The sequence below is a fragment of the Parasteatoda tepidariorum genome, chromosome 9 (assembly GCF_982258835.1).
Source record: "Parasteatoda tepidariorum strain Cologne lab strain chromosome 9, Ptep-v5.0, whole genome shotgun sequence".
NCBI lineage: Eukaryota > Metazoa > Arthropoda > Arachnida > Araneae > Theridiidae > Parasteatoda > Parasteatoda tepidariorum.
In genome coordinates, this window is record NC_141763.1 from 41,241,915 (window position 1) to 41,264,819 (window position 22,905).

At 29.6% G+C, this 22,905-nt stretch overlaps 1 protein-coding gene across 6 annotated transcripts in view; it reads right to left on the reverse strand.

Moving 5' to 3' along the window:
• Positions 1 to 21,592, reverse strand: part of Pgd (phosphogluconate dehydrogenase) — a 47,321-nt gene extending 25,729 nt beyond the window's left edge. The window contains exons 1-3 of one of the 6 annotated variants that reach the window (XM_043049223.3): positions 21,455 to 21,592; positions 20,867 to 20,902; positions 1,853 to 1,928 (exon numbers count right to left, since the gene is read on the reverse strand). In XM_043049223.3, the coding sequence (XP_042905157.1) occupies positions 1,853 to 1,928; positions 20,867 to 20,886 (96 nt within the window). In that variant the 5' untranslated portion in view covers positions 20,887 to 20,902; positions 21,455 to 21,592. Of the gene's footprint in view, positions 1 to 1,852; positions 1,929 to 11,312; positions 11,730 to 13,831; positions 14,299 to 20,866; positions 20,903 to 21,296 lie in introns of those variants that run through there. The other 5 variants (XM_043049224.3, XM_043049225.3, XM_043049226.3 and 2 more) reach the window with 5 other exon arrangements.
• Between the last annotated feature and the right edge of the window lie 1,313 nt (positions 21,593 to 22,905).

The following is a 22,905-nucleotide window of genomic DNA, read 5'->3' on the forward strand; positions in this document are numbered from 1 at the left end:
CAGGGTGCATAACCAAATATTATAATAAAAAATAAGCACCTTTTAAGTACTTTTTAAGCACTCAAAAAACATTTTCAAGCACTATATACGTCAACAAAATGCAAAACAATTTTCAAAGACTTTACGTGATCATAATAAAATAACTAGTTTCTGACAAAGAGCTCTTTTCTTGATTATATTAGCCATTATAAAATGATAGAGAGGTTTTTCGGTTTGATATCAGAGGGTGAAAAATGCAGCAGAGTTGCACATTAAAGTGCAATAATCTCACTGAACTCAGCTCAGTAGACGCACATGCGGACTAAGTGTTTCATCAAACATGTTTGTAATATGATTGGAGCTTTCATGCACTATGAACCAAAGGTAAGCCGAAATGCATTGAGGTTGAATGAATTGTGAAAATTTTGAATAGAACAATGTGAAAACCATGCTTTTGCATAGTACATGGCAAAAATCCACATGGTAAAGAAAAAAAAATCTCATTTTCGAAAAGGGAAAATTAAGCACTTTTTAAAAACACCCAATGAAAAAAACACCTTTAAGGGCTTTTAAATTACGAAAGTTGAAAATAAACACTTTTAAGTACTTTTTAAAAACTCTACGCACCCTGTATATATACAGAGATTTAGCAAAATAATGGAAACTCTCATATTTTCATAATTCTCAAAAAATACTTAGAGAACTATTTTAAAACTTTCAAAGCGTTTAAGTCAGGCAATTTCTCATACACATCAATAAAGTTTAAGACTTTCTGAGGTTTGAGGGTCCAGCAATAAATTATGAATGAAAAAGAATGCTTTTGAGCAACCTATGTCAAAAAAAGCAGTGATGACTCATGTCAATTACGTTGGCAATCAAATGAAATAACTGTACAAAATTTTATAACCCTAGCTTAAATATTTATAGAAATATGGACATTTCTATTAATAAACTAATTTTTTTGACTAACGTTTTCTTACTATAACTGCAGAAATATACAATGAAATTTTAAAAAAATTTTAGAGTAATTTTTAATTAATAATAAAAAAATTTGAAAGCAATTCTTTAAAAATTACGCAAGATATGAGTATTTAAAGTAATCTTTTCCTGCTGTGCTTGCGCCGAAAACATTAAAAAAAAATTTCTTCACAGAATATGCCGATTAACATTTTTGTAAGTAATTTAATGGATGATTTTACAAAAAATTTATTTAATGGAATTGTAAGTAATTTAATGGATGATTTTAAAAATTTTATGATACGATTACTGTATTAAAAAATCGAAGGAAAATTAATCATTGCGGAACTACAAAACTTCACTTTACAATATTTGTTATTGCATTTGCTGAAAATAATAAATAAGTGTACTATGTGAACTTCGCCACTGTGTTCCGTTTTCATAAAATGGCTGAACTCCCAAAAAGTTTGAAACAATGAATGCTAGTGAACGGTCCCCAAGTGTTAACAAATGTTTCCAATTTTCATTAAAATCATTAATTTAAATTTTAAAAAATTGCTTGATCGATAAGTGAAATCTTTCGATTATCACTACAAAACAGAACAGAAAAATTAGGATTGGTGGCTACTAATAGATTGACATATTAAGAATATACTCGATCTTGTTTGATACTGTTTACCGTTCATGAGGTATATTCATAACTTAAATTTTTGCAAATATTTTGCCAATTAATTGCATAGAAGGTAAAAAAATCAATTGATCTGGGTTATCGTATCATTTAAATACATGAATTTATTTTAAAAATAGAAAGTTGAATTTTTTTCTATTTCTGGAGGAACAAACACTGTACATTAAAAAACAGACTATTCATAATTAAAAAAAAAATTTCATAATTGCATTTTACAGTAGTACTTACTACAAAGCCATGATCGTTCATATTGAGTATAAGATTTTGACCCATAACTGCAAGGCCAATCAAGGCTATGTCAGCTCTGGAAAATAAATAAATAAATGAAAATACAGTAAGTTTTTAAATCAACATGACAATCAGCACATAAGAAATAGAATTTTAGACAAATGTATTTAATTAAACAAATTTATATTAACAGAAATGTTAAAAAACAATAAATAACTTTTGTTCAATAACGTTATTCTTAATAGGAAGGGGGGAAATATTATTAAGCAGCAATAATTAAATTTCAGATTACATTTTTAATTATTCAGAATATTAAAGATCTGATATAAACAACGGAAGTAGAAATTAGTTCTTATTAACTTTTGGGGAATTTAAGACCGTGATTGTAAGTCAAAGCAGACCTGTAGATTAATTACAGAGCGTTAAGTATAATGCTTGAATAAATTTGCAAAGTTATTTTTAAATTTTCATCGAAATTCTGAAAATTTAAATAAAATTTACCAAAATTTATTTTTTTAAGAACTGAAATTCATACATTTCAATTCAGTATATATTAATAAAATTCGTTTAATTGTCCTAAGATTTACTTAAAAACGTGTACACATATTGTTTTGTATCATCGACTAGATGCAATTAAAAAACATTTGGAATGTCTATTTTATTTTATTAACGTCATAAAACGAGTTTCTTTTTTTTCCGGTTCCCAATACATACACAAATTTATAACATTGCAAAAATGACCGAATACTGCCACAAAATATGGTTGAAAAATTAACTAAAACCAGTTGACAAAAAAATAAACCAGCAATTAATATCACAGCAAAAGCCTTAAAAACTATAAAACAGTTTGGGCACTTTTCAAACAGTGCATTATTTCCAAGTATTTAAAATTTTAAAAAAGGTTTATAATTTGAAGAAAATTAATTTTTAAAAAAGTAATCCCATTTCCTATATTCAATAATTTTCAGAATGTTTAAAAACACGTTCTGCAAAATTAAGAAGAGAAAAAAAAAAACTATTAAAAAAAAGAGATGTGATATTGCATGAAATCAATGATAATTATTTTTACGCAAAAAATTAAACATCTAAAACTTTAGATATTGTAACAATTAATACGAGGTTAGTATTTGTAATATCGTGTTCTTCAAAATTGGAAATACAAATTAAATCCTCATATTTATAATAGAGATTACCAATATTATTAACACCCTAGATATAACTATGATCAATAATTGGAAAAAATTCCCTTGATCTCAAAATATAAACGTTTATCAAATTTGACAGCATATTAATTGCAATCAAATTTACTAAGTGGCAAGTAACGATCTCCTCTTTAAAGTTATAAGGAACTAATTTTCGCACATAAAGTTTCAGAGAATTCAAACACAAAAACCTATAATTTTAAAAGTTCAAGAACGATGATTGTTCGATAAATTACCGATTCACTTCAACGTTAAGGATATCATATCATTTAAATTAAGTAATGCATTCAGCACGACCTATTTAACAAATTCAAACAATTAAAATCTAGACTACAACGCCCTGACAGCCATTATTTCAATGTTATTTTAAGCAACCTACTAACGGAAGTTATCTGAATTAAGTTTTTTAAAAAAAGGAAGGAAAAAAAAACTATAAAATAACGAAAAGTAATTTATAAATTATAAAAGAAAATAAAAATATATAAAAGAAAAACACGAAATAAGCTATTGACAATTAAAAGTTTTTTTAGTAACCTACTTCTTTCACAGGTGGAAAAAAAAAAGACACAAACTAGATAATATAAACTACGGGAAGAGTTATAAGAAATAAGCATTAGCACCTGTTTGAAATGACGTCATAAAATAAAAAAAGGGGTTGAAGTTCATGCAAATATTGTGAAGAATATATAGTTCGATTTCTTAGATGTCACGAAAATCGTTTGCAAAACGTTCAACAAAGCACACGATTTATCATGTTTGAATAATTAAATTACGCCAAGAATTATTAATGATCTTAAGCACATCAAGTTAACTCGCAGTATTTAAAAACTAGGTCAAAGCGAAATGAAATCATTTTTATTTAAATATTACAATATAAACGAAGTTCTGCTTTCTTATATTTCCAGAAGAAAAATATAAGACACTTCAAATTAAAAGAAAATTGTAGAAAACAGTTGTTGATACACAGTTTGTTACCTAAAAAATATATTGATGTCTTATTTACATTGAAAATAATGCAATTTTCATTTAAGAAAAATAATTTCTTTTTTCTTTTTAAATAAACGATGCTGAAAATGGCACATTCTTTGGAATATCTAATCTTTAAATTTTAAATGTTCGTTTTTAACGAAACAAGACCAATCAAACATCAAGCCACTTTTCGAGTAACAAATCATTCTACAGCAATCTTTCGTAATTCGTGTCTATTTTAGCATTGGAGAACAACAGCCTTAAAACTTATTTAAAAAATAAATAAAAATTAAATAAATAAAAATGAAATATAAACAAAAAAATAAATCATTTACAAGAATTCGAGTAATATATTTGAAAAATATTTTTGCTTGCAGTTTTTTACATTGTAGTCTTTTGTAGTTATTTAAAAACATTTTTTAGTTACCTGGCTTCAGTTCAGTTTAAAGACACTAATAAAAATAGACATTTTAAATAAATCAAACAAGTCTTTAGACTTTCAGTAAAAAATGCAAAACCTACTTCATAATTAAAAAAACTTTTAAATTTAAAAAAAAAAAAAAACAGATGTTTTTCTCAATGAAAAAGGAAATCAAATTGAAATGAACAGACGTATGAAGAATTTAAAAATGTGAAAGCATACATACGATGACATACGAAATAAAATAAAATATGGAAAGAAATATTAGATTTCATCTTACACAAACTTAATCAGATATTATAAAGGGACATGAGCATACACCCCCTCTTCGACCTTTAAAATACGCCAATTTAAGAAATTTAAGTTGGGGGGGAGGAAACAAAAAACAATCATAACTATATAGTTAGGTTTTAAAGTATGCAGCTGCATGCCTAACTGTCAGTAGCACGCAGATGCGTCCGGAGCTTGACTAAGGCAGAGGCATACGGGGTAGTTGCCCCACATCAGAAGGGGCCCCCAAATCAAATAAAAAATTTATTTTACATTTCCTCCTTTAATGAACTTTATTTAAACAAAATATCAATACAGTGTAAAATCTGTCACTTTTATGTCAGCTTCTTCATTAATTTATCGTATGAACGCAATCTAAATTTCGAGAATCCATCGCTTTCTAGGGCGGAATTCAGCTAAATTTTCGCAATTGCGATGGACAAATTTGACAAATCAAAAGCCTATATTTTTATATACCGCAAAATGCGATATGTTTACAAAAAATACAGGCTTTTGATTGGTTTAATTGAGCCATCGTAACTGCGAGATTTTAGCTGAATTCCGCTCTAATGTCAGCAAGGATATGAATTTTTCGCAGCTAGATGACAAAGTTAACAATCAGAAAACTGTATTCGGCATGATGGACATAGAATTGTCAAAGAAAATCAATAAAATGGACAAAACTACATTTTGTCCGCCATTGGAGGGGAAGGGGTGACTTAATAGTCTTAGATTCTAGTAAATTTTCTTGTTATTTATAAAGAGGTGAAAAATTTAAATGCCTCCATTTCATTACTGAAATAGTGAAGAAGAGGGGTGGGGCAAAGAAATTTTGCCCCGGGCCCCAATTGGGCTACGTCGGGCCTTGGATGTGTCTGGATGCACCAGCAAACCTTTTGATTAGATGCCTTTGGATTTAGGAATGGTGGGGAAAAAAAGATAAGTATTTAGTATCGATATATTATTAAAGTTTCAATAGTTCAGAACTCATAAACAACAATTTGGCTAACGCATCCAATAAATTATTACAGATGCGGAAGATAAAGATCATACTATAAGATAAAGATAAATGTTGCATAAATGTATAAAATGATGGCGATTTTTTTCAGCTTGTTTATTTAACGATATAAGAAATCAGTTATAAAAATAGATTTTAACCAAGAAAAAAAAAATAACTGAGATAACTTTCAACTATATTTAAAAAGAGATTGACGTAAAAAAAATACGCAATCCCATAAATACTAAAAATCGTTATCAACAAAAGAAAAGAAAAATGTCTACGCTTAAATTATATAGTATACTGTAGTAAATTTCAAACGTAAATGACTAAAGTAAGATGACGGAGATGATTGGGGCACTTAAACAAAGGAGACGGTATGTCGTCATCTAAAATATCATAATCTCACCACGCTAGATGGCATGACTTTTTTTGTGCCTAGGTAAGGTAACATACGAGGAAACCAAATGACAGAAACGTGTTCTTTTCAAGGCCATCAAGCAACGGAAGTTAAAAAGGTTCTAAACAGAGTGATAAGATATAAAGATAACATTTCAAAATCAGTTGCATTAAAAAAGGTAATGCAGCCACTAAATAAAATAAAGTTGAATAAACAAAAAAATAATCTCATTTGTGCCATTGCTGATCAATAATGTTAATTATTTCGAAACCTAAAATAATAATTAATCTATCGTGCAAAATAAACGGTCACTATCGGCCACAGTGCGACTAAATGTATCGAAAGGCGATAAAATTTTTGTCAATCGACAACTAATCCCCACTTTTTTTCGTCGAAAATGCGCCCCAAATGCATTTTGTAATCATTTTTTGTAAAAATAAATACAGAATTATAAATATAATAAAATATTCTGAAAATTATTTTATTTCACCATTGTTTCTTAAAAGTTTTCTTCATTTAAGAATAAAACCAATTATTGTTGTATTTTCTAATGCCACTCGCTAATACCAGCAAGCCTGCTTGGTGAAACCATGAGAATTTAAGACAGAGGCTGCGTTTCTTGTTTTTCTGTGGCGCCATCTATGGAAAAGAATACTCATCAGCCACAAACACGTCACAGCCCGTTTTAAAGCTAGGACCCATTCATACATCAACAGATAGTAATTTTGACCTAAACCAGAGAGTAATTAATCTTCAATTCAGTACCCCCAGAGTTATTTATTTGTTATGGGACCCGACAGATTTAACGTGCCCTAGTCACCATTTACAACACAGAGAGTCTTCGGCCGACGCAGATCGAACTCACTGCCACTTGGAATTGGGTCCAGCGCCCTACCAACCTTCAGAATTAAACCTTGCAATGTTTATCACATTTTAAGAAATGCTTGAAAAGAAAAGCCTTACATTCTTTTAATACCAACAGTTTTATTTTCATCGTTTAAAATTTTAGATTTCTAAAAAAGTGGCCACAAGAGGAATATCCAATTTTACATTTTTTCTTCTTCAATACTGACCCTATAAAACATATATTCATACATATAGAGACCATACCAGACATAAAGAGTGGTTATTTAATAAACAGATTCGGTGATCGATTAGGCACTAAACCATCCTACGCAAATAACCCCATAAATATGGCAACCAAATACTTGCCCTTACTTTATAAAACGATCTAAAATAATAGCAACCCTAATAGCAAAATAACTTGAGCCTTCATCGGACCAATATTCACGAATCTTAAGGGTTTAAAGGGGACAGGAAAGATTTTCCGATATTGACCCTACATAGAATTGTCCGATATTTTAGTCACTTTAAAACCAATATCGGTCCTATGTAGAATTGGCAGATTCATCCGATATAGGCCCCATAAAGGCCGATATTGGCCCTATATTAAAAAATCAAGACATCCCAATAGTGGTCCCTCCGTGCATGTTCATATCGAAGCCATATTGAGCCAATTGGTCAAAATTGTTGTCAGGGAAGCGTCTGATTTAATCTAACTATGTATTATCAATATATTAGATATAGAGGGGAAAAAACATTTTAAGAATTAAAAATTATATCATTAACAACGCTTTAGAGGAGAAGAAAAAAAATTTCTATGAAAAAGAGATTAATTAAAGTAAAAGTAAAATAAATAAATCAAAATCGTTCTTGACCATTAAAATTAAAAATTACTTCAAAGAAATAAAACAAGCGAAATCAACTACGAAGACCAGTTGAGTAATTAAAAGCATTTTTGAGGTTCAATTTCACGCATCGCAGCTCCATGAAATTAAGTAACTATATCATAATCGTCAATATTGCAAAAAACCTAACGATATATTTAAATCGGGAAGAAATAGGAACACTTAGAAATAACAACAAATCAGGAGAATTTAAATTAAGTAGTTTTTTTTTTCTTTTTAAGTTGATAACACTTGAGGTTGAGGGTAAATAAAGTTTTTTGTTATGCGTAATTCAAATATTAGGATGTTTTATTAAAAGGTAAATTTAGTGTATAGGAAACTGAAAGACCAAATATTCATATCAGCTAAAAAAGATAAAACTGTGGGAGGAAAAAAAAATAAATACTTTTGAATTATCAGATATCAATAGGTCTCATTTTAAGATATTTCTCGAGTTGGTAGGTTTAAGCGTTTGGCACTACAATTGTTATTTCTGGTAGCGTCAGGTCTTAGACCTGAACTTCAGTTTACAGCTCATTTAAGAAATGCGCCAATTTAAATTTTCAAAGTCAAAAAGTCTCGATTAAAAAAAATTCACACTCTTTAAAAAAAAAAAAAAAAAAAAAAATCCACAATGTCAGCAAAACCTGTATAAATTACCTCTTTTTGAAACATAAGATGTAAATTATGAATCGTGTATAAAATACTAATAGTAGGTTTTAAAAATGGGAAGAAAAAAAACATCGAATTCTAATTACATTATTCATATAAATATATCATAAGCATAGAAACTGAAAGATTTTGTTCATTAAAGTAATGAATCAAACTAATATTTCACAAAATGTAGAAATTTCTCATAGCAAATATTAATTAAACAGTAGAAAAAAAAGGAAATACAATAAAAAATAAATATTAATAAGTCATTTCATGCTTTTTCAGACGCTGAGCCCAGGGACCAGACCCCATTGTCCCAAATGATAATAAGGCCCCAGGCAGCTCATGCGTTATCAGGGAAAAATAAGATATAATAATAAAATAAACGTTAAAATGCCATTAATAAAATTTATCAACCAAACTAAATCACTTTAATTCCAGATACGGGGGCCGGGATAGCCTGGTCGGTAGGGCGCTGGGCCCATATCCAAGAGATCGTGGGTTCGATCCTCGCCGGCCGAAGACTCCCCGTGTAGTAAATGGTGACTGATGCACGTTAAATCTGTCGAGTCTCAAAGTCCTCCAAGTTCCCACAACAAATCAATACCTCTGGGGGTACTGATCCAGGAGTTTCCTTATCTTCTGGAGAGGGTTCAAAATTACAAGGCTACGGAGTTGAACGTAAGTAGTCGTAAACCCATGAAATTGGGTCGGCTGTTCAACGACGGTTATAAAATAAAAATAAAATTCCAGATACGAGGCGTGGTGGCTCAGGGGATAGAGTGTTCGCCATCCAATGAGGTGAGCCGGGTTCGAATTCCAGTGATGGCTGATCGATATGAATTCCGCACCCGACTCACACCGACCACAGTGCTGCAGTAAAATATCTCAGTGATAAGACGGATCATGGGTTAGAGTCCCCTTGCCGTCAGGTTAACCGAGGGAGGTTTTCAAGGTTTTCCTATCCATGTGACGGATAAGCTGGTTAGTTCCATAAAAAAGTCCATTCAGGAAGATAAATTTCTCCCAATACTTGATCCAGGAGTTCCCTTGTCTTCTGGAGAGGGTTCAAAATTACAAAGCTACGGAGTTGAACATTAGTAATCGTGAACCCAAAGCCATGGGTAATTGTGAGCCCAAGTCAAAATTCCGGAAAATTTCTTGAGTTAAAAAAAAAACAAAAAACAGTTTAAATTGAAAAAAATTTAAACAAGGTTTTTTTCCTATATTTCTTAGTTTACTTAAAATATATTTAAAATTTTACACATACCTATACCATTTACACATAGCTATGATGACCTGGAGAAGTAATTAAAATTTACAAATATGTCTTTCTTTCTTGAGTTTATGATTATAACAACTATTTACTGATAAAAAATGAATATTAATCATGAATATAAGCTTATAAAGTATCTCTCTGGCTCTCCCTTGTAAAGAAATAAAATAAACTGTGTTAAGTTCCACCTTTGAAAATTTGATTTCCGGAAACTTCTGTGATAAATGATACTTTGAAACGTCTGGACCTTCGATCTCCGGAAACTTCCAGATCACTGTTAGCGAAAATTCCGGAAATCCGGATTTTTTCCGGAGCACAATCACCCCTGCAAAGCTGAGTCGACTGTTCAACGACAGTTATAAAATAAAATAAGAAATTCCCAGGTACAGAGTGGCGAAGTGATTGGAAATTCCGAAATAACATATTTTACAAATAAACACAAGAGAAGGAATTTATTATTGAAAGTACTTGTATAAAGTATGCCAAAAATGTCACAGTCTCTTAACTTCGTATAGATGACATTGGAAAGATGTGCTACACCAAGCATTCCGGAATTTCCATAACAAACTGTTAAGAGTATGAGCGCTGACAAAGAGCAACAACTTTCCGACGTCATATTTAGGAAGTAGATAACTTTTGACATAATGTTATGGAAGAATTAAGATAGACAAACACTTTCGATACTAAAAATAGTTTTTCTTTTGTGTAAATAACGTTACTTCAAAATTTATCGCCGCTCTGCACCACTCTGTAGAGATATTTGTTAGTGAAATCATTTTTCAAAACTTAAAGTAATTCGACAATTTTAAATTTTGAACTTACATCTCCCATAACTAAAATAATGACTGTAGTAATCAAGAGTCCCCTACAGACATGAAATGGATTTAACTTCTTCCATCTCAATAATCTTCGGAGAAGTACGCGACCGGAATTTCCTCATTAATTCAATAACAAATTAATAATTTTAAATAAATTTTGTTTCATTTTATTCATCAAAATGTTCTCTATTGAACTTATTCACCGAATGTCAAATGTAAGAACTTTTAAAACTTTTTCAAAGTTATAAATTTTAAAAATTATATAACCCAATTTATAACCCCTATTTATAACCCAAAAAAATTAAAATCGGTTAATTAAGTTTAAAAAAACAAATTTAAATGTATAAAGCGAAACAAAAAGGAGTAAAAAATATAAATTAGTTGCTGCATAAGTAGGAAAATTTCGGACATGGAAGAGAGAAAAACTTTTTCAAAGTTTTAACCTTAAAAAATATTTATAACCCAAAAAAATAAATTTGGTTAATTAAGTTTAAAAAAAACTTATTTAAATGTATAAAGCGAAAAAAAAGAATTCGAAAACATAAATTCATAAATAGGAAAATTTTGGACATGAAACAGAAAAATTAAAATCTTTCTTCTGCCTCACCGGAAGTCAGACTTCTTCTGCCTTAACATAAGTGCACAATAATTCATATACACGACGTTAATGGATATTAACTATTCCATAATACTAAAATCAAACATTAATTCGTAATTTAAACTTACACAGGTTCCGGCTGCCATTTTCTAGATCTCTGACAAGCATTCCCCATATTGATCTCTCACTTAAGAAACATACACAAGGCAATAACGCAACAAAAGTTTTAACAGGGATTGAAAAGTGAATTGCGTAAAATAATCACTTTTACTTGAACCCTTGACAGCACCGCCACTTTTGCATGTTGAGAAACATTCAAACGGCTGACCCCGATACTTGAAGGAGTAGTGCGAATTAATAATTCCGAAACCAGTTTTCGACATTTCCAACTTTGCAAGACCCAGTGATTAGAAAACGGGGAGTAGTTTCGTTTTCATTCAAAGAATTCGATGAGAAATCTTTGTGAAAAAATAAGAAATGCGGGTAATCAATGGACCTCGCGGGTGAGGCGCGGTTACCATGGAAATGCATTACAACTAACAAGCAATGATGAATTTTAAAGCGCTTGTTTAAATGGAAGGCAACATTAAAAGAAAGGGCTTGTTATGGGTAGTTACGATTTTCTAAATAGTCTTATGGTTTTTTTTTATAATATATTTTCTTGTCAATGTGATGATTTATTACGCATGACAATTATGAACGCAAATTTATAATGAGATTTTATCGCGATGTAAGATGGAATAAATTTTACGTTTCGTAGTTTTATTTCTTTTTCAAGCAAGCAAGAAACCGGCGCTAAGACAGATAAAACTAAAATAAATAAAAAATAAAAATTATATTTTTTAGTTCGCCAAACTATATACAGAAGAGCGCCGATTATCCGAACTGCCCGGGACCGAATGTGGTTCAGATAATGAAAAAATCGGATAATTGGAAAGTTGTTTGAAATCTAGTTTAAATGATTAATTTTTATGCACTAACTTCCCTTCACATTTTTTCCAGGTTTAGGAATAGCAGTACCTACTATCTAAAATAACTGTGTTTAAAAGTTTCTTTTTTCAATTTTATATTTATATTTTTTCAATTTTATACAAATATTTTTTTTTTTTTTTTTTTTTTTTTTTTTCATTTTGAATTTTATTTATCATATCATATTTCAGCTTCTTCATGATTTTTTTGTCATAATTTTACCACATTTTTCTGTATTTTCCTTTGCAAAAGATATCCAGCAGTAACTTTTGTTTAAAAAAAGATGCTCTTTTTTGAGCAGCCATATCCCTTTATTCTTTTTAAAAAAATCTATTGAACTGGATCAACATCATTTTGACGTTCTAGCTAATTCATTGCAATATCTAATGCATTGTATTCTTCTATATGAAAAGGTCCACTACCTTGAACACCTACTTCTCCCTCTTCGTCTGTGGAGTTCCGAATTTCATTCAAAATTCCGGCAACAATTTCATCATTTAAAATTTGAAATCCTGGGACGTTTTCAGTGTCTCGACACCAGTCTCCTATTTCTTCTGCTGCATAACCTGGCATCTTTTCATTCGGAAGATTTACTGGTTCAGAAATTTAGCAAAAATTGTTAATAAGTTATAAAGTATTCTAAACTTTAAAAAAAAAAAAAAAAAAAAACGATTCCGGACGCAGTTTGGATAATAAGGGTTCGGATAATCGGCGCTCTACTGTATCGTCAATATAACTGACCACAGTGCCGACGTAAAATATCCTCAGAGGTAGATGGATCATGAAGTACAATCCTCTTGTTTGGGCTAACAGTGAGAAGTTTTCCTCTACAAGTAATGCAAATTTCGGTTAGTTCCATCAAAGAGTCTTTCACGGATGCTAATTTGCCCCAATGTTTGAACCAGGAGTTCCTCTGTCTTCTGGGCTGGATTCAAAATCACAGGTCGCCGGAGCTGAACATTGAAAACTCAGAATTGGGTCAGCTGTTCATCGTCGGTTACAAAATAAAATTGTGGTGAGAGTTGTTATTGATAATGTCAACCTTCATCTATGAAAAGGTACCCCAACATTTAATCGAGTTAACGTGGTGTAAGAGTTAAATAATGTAAGTTTGTTAAAGTTTAAAGGAATTAAAAATTGAAAATAATCAACTTATGAAATTAAAACAATTAATCAAAGTTAAGACTAAAAAATAAGGTTAATGTTGAATGACCTAATGATAGAATAATGCCTAAAACACTAACTAGAGACAATTGATTCACAGCTTAAGTACATGATCTAATAAATACAATAAATAAATGTGTATGTGGCAAGGCAAACCCACAAGAATGCATAGCAAATTAAAATAAAATAATACTTGAATGAATATGGTAAGAAAAAAAATTATACATTAAATCGCGTTAAATAAAAGGCCAAATAGTGGTGGTTCAGCATTGTTGAACTCCGAAATAACCCAATAGGTCCAAAGGGTCACAAAGTGTGAGGTTTGAACAAATTGGATAAATTGGTATCACCGAATTTAGAATAAGGGTGAAACTAAAAATAATTAAAGATAAAAAGATAAAGAAACAAGGTCATGCTATATCCAGATATAAGTATTTAAGATAAATGGAGTAAATTGATGTTTCCAATATCATCAAGAATACAATTCCCAAAACAATAATAAAAGGGTACTCACCATACATGAGGACATATTAAACAAACAGACATCAAAGGAAGACTGGGAAATAAGCACTTCAGCACCACATTCAATTATTAACAAATTATTTTTATTTAGTAACAAATATCGATCGTTATATTTACTACACATGAATGGCGATTAATAGAAATGGGTGATAAGAGAATTAAAACAAATGAAGGCGTCATACATAAAAGTAAAATGTAAAAGAATGAGTAATTTAAATCGTTAAAATAAATATGAAAAGAAAACTTAAATTTGAGAGGACTTTTAATGTTAAAGAAAAATTAAAGGTATAAACTGTTGATTTTAAATTTTCCAGAAATTGATTACAGCTAAGGATTTAATTTAAGATAAAGGTTTAAAAAAAAAAGGTAAAAAAGAAATCCCTCGATACGGACCGAAGTCCGTATCTCGGAGAAAAAATAGGAACCAGCCAGAAGGCTCGAGAGAAAGAGAATGTCCTCAAAAAGTGACTTAAAAATTCCTTAACTCGGGTAAACCAGAAAAACTACGACCAATTAAATTTAAAGAGGCGGAGAGTTTGAAATTTAAAGTAAAGGGATTGGCTAGTTAGCCCCCCTAAAATTAAAAGAGGAAAAAGAAAGGCGTGAATGGAGGGGTTGGTTGACTTTCCCCACAGGAAGTGCGATGACCGCAACGACCATGAGAAAGGTCACCAAGAAAGTTAAAAAGATTGCTAAAATAAAAAAAAAAAGAGGAATAACGTTTAAAGAAAAAAATTGAAGGCTTAAATAAAATTAGAAATAAAATTGTCACATTACATTAAGTGTATATGTGACACATGGCTTATATACGAGTGAATTGGAATTACATTTTTGAAGTGGTAGATACACTACACCAATGTTTCCCAAACTTATGACTTTTGTGTACCCTTTCTAAATTTTTCGTAACACTGTGTACTACTAATAAAAAAATTAATGTATTTTTTACTATAAAAAATTTCACGAAAATTAAAAACCACAACTGGCTGTTGACATTACTAATTATTAACTCTTCAAAAAATAGCCAATATAGAAAAATTCGTAAACGTAAATTTTCATGGCTAACTTTGTTTTTAAATAAATTTTTTGAAATTTTCGTTTGTTGCATGATGTTTCGCATACGAACGCGTACTCCCGCTAAACTGTTCCCGTACCCCTGGGCGTACGAGCACCACACCACACTTTGGGAAACACTGCACTACACTAAATAAACTAAAAATTTAAAAAAACTTAGTTCATCAAACTATATGGAGTTTTTTTTTTCTTTTTAAAAAACTTGACACAGAACATTAACTTTTGAATTGGACTTCCAATTTCATGACGCGGTAGCTGACCAAACTTGAACTTTATAGATAAAAGAAAATTAGGAAAATGCGTACTTGTTATAAACATTAAAAAGTGCAGTTAGAAAAACTAAACACGGTGTTAATAACATAATAGCGATTTATTTTTAGCTAGTTGGAATGCATTATCAACTATTTATCTTATCTGCATTTTTATCACAATGTACTTCAAACTTAATTATTATAAAATTTATAATATGTCATTCTAATATTTTAATAAGAATAAAAGATTCCCGATTTTGGATGATTAAATGTAGAGTTTAATGACGTAGGGTAGATAAAAAGGGAATATCAGGATCAGGGGTCTAAAGACACGTCTTCACAGAGAATTTTGGGAAGTGAACCATGTACTTATTCTTAATTACTTATTAGATTGACATAAAATTTGTTCTGATAGCACACTGTAATTTATTTAATTAGGTTTCCTTCTTGCACAATCAGTACATGAGCTACTTTTTTGAAGTTTTACAACTAACATTTGTTTTAGGAAATATTATTTCAATTACAAAAAAGGGGAAATTTAAATTTGAGGGGAATAATAACAGTGTATTAATATGATGTATTTTTAATCATTTATTGCTAAAGGTTAACGAATTTCTTTGATAGCCGCCTTAGGGGCAGTTCAAATATCGCGTAAGCATATTTTTGGCAATTTTGAACTCTTTTTTGCACTTGCCAACAATGGCTAGCAAATCAAAACCCCATCCTTTGCTTACGCAACAACTTTTCAACATTTCTCTTCCTTGTGTTTTGCTTTAACTTAGAATTTCACAGTAATCAAGGCAAAAGTAAGGTTTTACGGGAACAAGATTTATTGCTGGCCGTTGAATAAAAGCATAATAAACCTATTTTCATATTTTATAGAATTTTTGAAGACCCTTTATACAAAATTGTAGATTTTGATAGATATGAAAAAAAATTTCGGCAATTTTGTTACAAAAAAAAAACTAATTGTCAAACACTACATTTTTTGTGAGGAATTTTGGTCGGGCCCTTAGCCGTCCCGGTCCTCGGGACAACTGCCTCGAAAAAAAGAAAGCAATAGTTTCCACATTTCTAGAGGCCCCACACAAAATGCTACTTATAAATCAAAAGTTTAGAATAAGAAAATAAGGTATAAACATTCTAAGTTGATTATTTGAGAGGGACGTTAAAGACACATTTAGTAATGTTCTGAGTATTAAATATTAAAATTAAACGATTGTATAAAATTTGAAATATTTTTTTTAAATTTGCTTGCTTTCTGGAATGAAATTTGTAATAAAAGAAACACATTTATTCATAAAAACAGAAATTTGATGTCCTGAGTGGTACCAAAGAAAAAGACTATTTAAATACTGGTACAAAGCTAACCAACAAAAACAAAGCTAATAGCTATAACATGTAAAAACATTAAAGCACCGTTTATACGTTTCTCATGTATAAGTCTCTCGATTTACGCGTTATTTCATTGCAGTCTTAATTAATTCTTAATGTTAAAATAAAATAGTTTGTTTATACGAGGGAGAGAAAAAAAAACATAAAACAATCGATTATACGTCTATTTATTTTTATTTAAGTACATAAGTATTTAGTCTTTATATGAAAAAATCTAGTTTAGGCTTTATCAATTCCAGGTGATTAAGCTATAAAAAGAGTAAGAGTCCAGTATAGAATATTTCAAGTTCACTAGACTGATTGCTTAAAAAGACTTCCTGTATTGCTTTAAATATAAATAATATTGGGTGTCAAATTTACATATTAAGTTATGTTATTAAAATTATTATTTAACAATGACATTCTATTATTTTGTTCAAGTTTCTGTTGCGCGCAATTTCATTCATACCTTGATTCACATAATTCCCTAGAAAGACATATAAGCAGTCTTTATTATAATAGGTAAATGAACCCAGAATTCCCAGTAATTTCATTGCGGCAAATTATTTTTCCTTAAAAAAATAATAAATAAAATGCTGAGCCAAAAATGTCTTGAAAGGAAAAATTTATGCGAATTGCTGTAATGTCAAAAAAAACATAGTCTTCTCTTAGATACAGACTTTAGTTTATCTCACAAATCCTTCATGGCTAACTTATCAGGTGAAAGAAAAATACTATGAAGAATTAAAATATAGGACTTAAACAAAAAGCTTTAGTACTTTGCATTTGATTCAGTAATGTCACTTAGTGACAAATGACCTTCATAATTTTTTTTTTCTCCTCACAATTGTCTGTTATGCTTAACATTAAGTCTCTCATCACAATTGTGATGTTTCCCATTGCATCTTTCCTCACGGTTGTCATGTTTCCCATTGAGTTCAAAACATGTTTTTAAAAGTGAAGCTGTGTTAGATTTTGACAGGGTTCATACAGAGATTAGAAGAAGAAATCCAAGGAGTTCAAAATTTTAAGGACATATCAAAAATTAAAAAGCTGTTATTATAAGGAACTCGCAAAAATGTATAGTTTGTATATTTTTTTCTAGCCCTTTTGAAATAAATTTTGATTTTGTCAAACTTCATCAAGAAAAATAAATAAAGTTATCACTTTTACACATAAATACATTTTCCAGTTTCAAATATTTTAATAAATATTGTTAAAGTACAGGTGTTAAAGATTAACATAAAAACCTACCAATCTCATATTTTTAAATTTGAATACATAAGAAAATCTAAGGCATTTTATACAACAACAACAACAACAAAAAATCACAGTAAATTATTAAGTTTGCTTGTAATATGTAAAATTAAAATTATTTGCTGTTATTTTTTTCTTCTAATGTTTGCAATTCAATTTCTTTTAAAGTTTTTCTTAAACTATTAGATTTTGGCAGCTAAGTCATATCATTTAGTTTTCCTGTTTGGACAGCAAATTCATCAGCGTACCTACTTAGTAAGTTCATCTGTGCAACACAATAATATAAGGAGTTTCTAAGGACTAATTTAGAAATCTAAGTACTTCCAAGTACTCCTTGGAGACATTTTTATTTCGAGTTTCTAAGGAGTCTGTACGCATCCTGGATTTTGATTTAAATTTACTGAGATTCATTTGCAAGATTTTTCAATGCAAAGCAAATGTCACAAATAAACTATCTCCAGTAACGGAGATACTCAGGAATATGGGTATAATTAAATCCCTGAATACAAGGAATCAATGCAAGGTCTCTGTCTATCACGACAAACATAAAAAAAAGGGTAACTATCAGAAATTTCTGAGTCATGGAACTCTGTGTAAACTCTGTATTGTATATTCGTCATGTTTTCAGCTGCACATTTAAATGAAAAAAAAAATTTGTTTGAAGTGTTCTCACTGAAAAGATGAATATTCCAGAAATTGTTTTCATATAATGACTAAATGAATCCCTAAAATGGAATGAATCATATCCACCACTGCTCGCTACTTATTTATGATCAACATGTGCCTGTAAGTATTTACAACATTTGAAAGCACCATATTATTACATTTAACTTTTATATTAAAAAACATAACAGAGTACTCTTTTGCATTTTATGATATTCTGATTTGGCTTATCTACTGAAAACATGTTCAATTTGAAGAAGACAGCTTGATTTAAATCATTCGATTTTAGAAAAAACAACATAGATTTAATAAGTTTCAATTAGCAAAATAACACTTTAGTGTATAATAAATTTGAAAATTTTTACGAATGCAAATTAAAAAATAAAATTAAAAAAAATTGTGTAGTTTTTTATGCATCTACAAAAAGTACTTATTAAAAAAGGATTTTTTTTTTTCTCACTTGAAACATGAGTATTATAAAACTCCTAACAATTATGAGTTTTAAAACACAATCTTCAAATCAAATAAATTTCTTAGTATCAGAAATAATATTTCTGGTAATCAGGTAATATATCTTGAAATGAATTGTCATTACTAATTTTTAATAACATTTAAATTATGATATTAATAAAATTTAACTATAATTATAGTAAATTTTTAATGACATCTTTAAAACAATCACAGTGGGTAGAAAAAAAATCTCCGCATTACAGTAGAATCAAAACGTTAGAATTACAAAAATTTGCTATAAAATATTACCTTTTTGCCCCTATGTGATATATTTACTTTATAAACGCACCTCATATTTTACTTACAACTTTTACAAATAAGTTTTTTTTTTTAAATTAGCTGTTTCTTCCATTCTAATTAATTGTACATAAAATTACATAAAAAATAATGAATGTTTTTTATTTATGATATAGATAATAGATAGATCATGAAGACTTTTAACTATATAAGTAAAATTTTGAAAGAGAAAAAAAAAATGAGTTTATTAAATCACTTAGCAACTGAACAATATTAGCTTAAACAAAACCATTTTTTATCATGTTAATTAACAAAATAATGAAAAAGATAAGAGAAAAAGAGAAGATTAAACATCTATATGATAAAACTAAAAGATAGGCTACTGAAGGGCCATTCTCATTTTATGTGGTTAATGATCTTCATCCAGGAAAAAACGTCATTGGTCAATTGATCTAGCGTAAAACTCACGAATCAGGTTCTCTATTTTTTCAATAGTAATTGTAAATGCATGAATCATGTGCAGTTAGAATGTTCCTTAAAAGCTTTTCTTAAGTGTTAACTAAAGAAATTAATCACAATTCTCAATGTTTCTTTTATAGAAATGAAAATAATTTTAAATGGATAAAATTAATTTGAAGTTAAAGTTAATTTAAACTTACTCTCCAGTTACATTGTTAGAAAACTTTTTTAAACAATTTAAACAAAATCATATTTTTTCTTCTATATTTTCAACGATGTTATGATTTTAATAACATTTTAAATCTACGGAATCATTTGCTAAATTTAAAATAAATTTATTTTTTAGAGGAAAAAAAGACATTGGGGTAAAAGCATAATATTCTAGGTTTTAATCAGAATTGGTAGAAACAAAAATTTTAGGCATAATACCAAAGCAGACAATTAAAAAAAATTTTTTAGTAATTATAAACCATCTAAGAATCTTATTTTTTATTTCAAGCCTTAAAATATTCAAATAAAATTATTGGAATAAACGGCAAAATGTTAGTATATATATAAATACCAGATAACATTTAAACACTAAAATAATGTTCATTGCAATCACAATTATATTGTATTGTTTAAAAGTTATAAGCAAATTGCTTAAGACATATATATAAAGAATTTATTTTTAAACGTTTAAAGAGAAAAATTACACTTATTCACCTTTTAAATTTAAATGAAGGCTTGAATTTCAACCAAATAACAGATAACCTCCCATTTAAGTATTAACTTATTTAAAAATGTATGTATTTAAATTTGTATAAGAGCAAAATTTGCTGCAGAAATAAAAATCTAATAACAATGCTACAAATAAATATTTAAAAAAAAAATCATATTACTGTGATGACAAACATACTTTTTGCATTCATACATAAAAATAAGTGTTCAATACGATAACTAATTAAAGACAAGCATTTATTTTATTTCAACTGTTTTCAGAAAAAGAATTGATAAATTTAGATCAATAATTCTTTAAACATTTAAACTCTTATATATTTATAAAATAAGCAAAATCTTTTTCCGATTTCCTCTTAATAGTTTCTCAAAATTTTCATACTCAAAAGAATCAAATAGTAACACTTAACAAGGTGAAGAAAATGCAAAATTATACAATCTCATTTAGCAGGTAAAAATAAAAATAATTAATTAAATTTTGAACTTACGTTTGCTGATTTGATGACATTGTGTGAAAAATTTACCTGCAAGAAAATGTGTAAATAATTTTACAAAAATATACGAAGTAAGGATAAACTAACTAAATTTAAGTAAAAGAATACAAAATATTTAATTCTATAGTAACAGAATTTTCTTTGTAAAAAACAAGCAAAGCAGCAGTATTTTCAAAAGAAAGAATAATAGAAGCAATAAAGAAAACAATGTAAATAAAAATAATATCTAACTAAATTTAAGTTTAAACTACGATAACAAAGTAAGGATAAACTAACTTATTTAATGATAGGTTAATTAAATTTAAATAAACTAAATAGGACAATTTAAACAAATTCAATTTCGTGCATGATTTAAATTTTTATATAGTTTTACGTAAAATACAATTGTTTAGAAAAGCTAGATAAAAACTATTAAATATTCTACCAAAATAATTGCAAAGCAAATTATGTACGCACAAATGTTCAAATCAATGAGGAAGTTAAGCTAAGTTAACAACAATTAATAAAAAGCAACAGTTAGAAATACTGACTTTTGAAACTATAAGTCTGCTAAAATATATTCTTATCAATAACTTAATTTACCGGTAAATCCGTACGGGAAATTAACGATTGGCAAAATTCCAAATAGAGAAGAAAGGATAAAACATATATCTTGCACTCAGGTGATGTGATTGAAAAATTATTGCTAACGCTTCCTACTGTTTATTTCTGTCTATTTATAGATCTAAGATACACTTTTCTATTTTTAAAGATTTTTGGAACGCGCTTCACATTAAAGACCGTCCACGCTGCATGCCAGAAATTCATGTTTGTGAGTATGCGAGTTCGGAGATGCGATTGAGAGCCTCATTAGTTTGGTGAAAAATTTGCGTAACGCTACTAGTTAATGTCATAAAATAGAAACAATCACTAAGACTCAGAAAATGCTTTTTTTCCCAAGGGAACAATGCTTCAATTTTCAAAAATTAATATTACCACAAACCGCAACGCACCTGCTTCCGTTGGATGCTGTGACGCACCTACCACTACAATAATTCAATTTCAATTCACTAGAATATAAAACATGTTTACACAATTCTTTCAGCACTAGATTTGTACTTTTGATCTCGCAAAGTAATTTAACTCTATAACCACGCTCTACGCTACCATGTCCACGCATAGATACTGCCGCGGAGGGAAGGTTTTCCGTTCCTACCGCGACTCACTTCTTGATTTTGCAGCGATTCAGGAAGAAATGAAGAAAAGTTCCCTCAATGTTCGGAAAAAGAATCCATTTACTACCGACAAAGAACTCGAGTGTTTCCAAAGAGTTACGAAAAGCATCCAGGAAGAGATAACAGGAAGACGCCGACGATTGCCAATATATTTCTTCTAATTACTTCGAAAACGAATATAAATTTAAATTTTTCGTAGAAGAAATGCTTATATTGTCAGCATTGAGAGATTCTCAGAATAACTCGTCTACCAACAATCAGATGAAGGAAAAAGAACTTGCGGCTGAGGCTGAGATAAAATCCATCGAGCCAGTGAAACCTGAAATTACAACAGTCCAAAATGAGACAGCAGAGCAAGAACAGTCTGTGCCTTCACCTGAGAAAACAGCTACTATTTCCACAGAACATCCCTGAGTCAATTAAGGAGACTCCAGCCCTGGGAGAAAGGATCACAATATGAGGACTGATCTGAGCCTCCAAAAAAGAAGAGAAAAAGGAAGAAGAAAGAGCTTCCGTCACAAACCAGAGAAAGTATGGATATTCCATCAAATAGCAACAACATCGAGCCAGGAGTGCCATGAGCCATGAAGTGTGCGGATGCACACTATTTATATCTGTGCACGAAACCCAGAAGCCTTCCACCCATCAGTATCAACTGCCATGGTGAGCATCCAGCCTGTTTTACTGCCTGTGGTGCAAGACCCAAGAGGAAGACTACTGAAAAAAAGAAAGAAAAAAGACAATACAGGAGTACTGCCGATATAACGAGCAGTTTTCTGCAGTAAATACAAGTCGAATAATCTTAGTAAATTTTTCCTA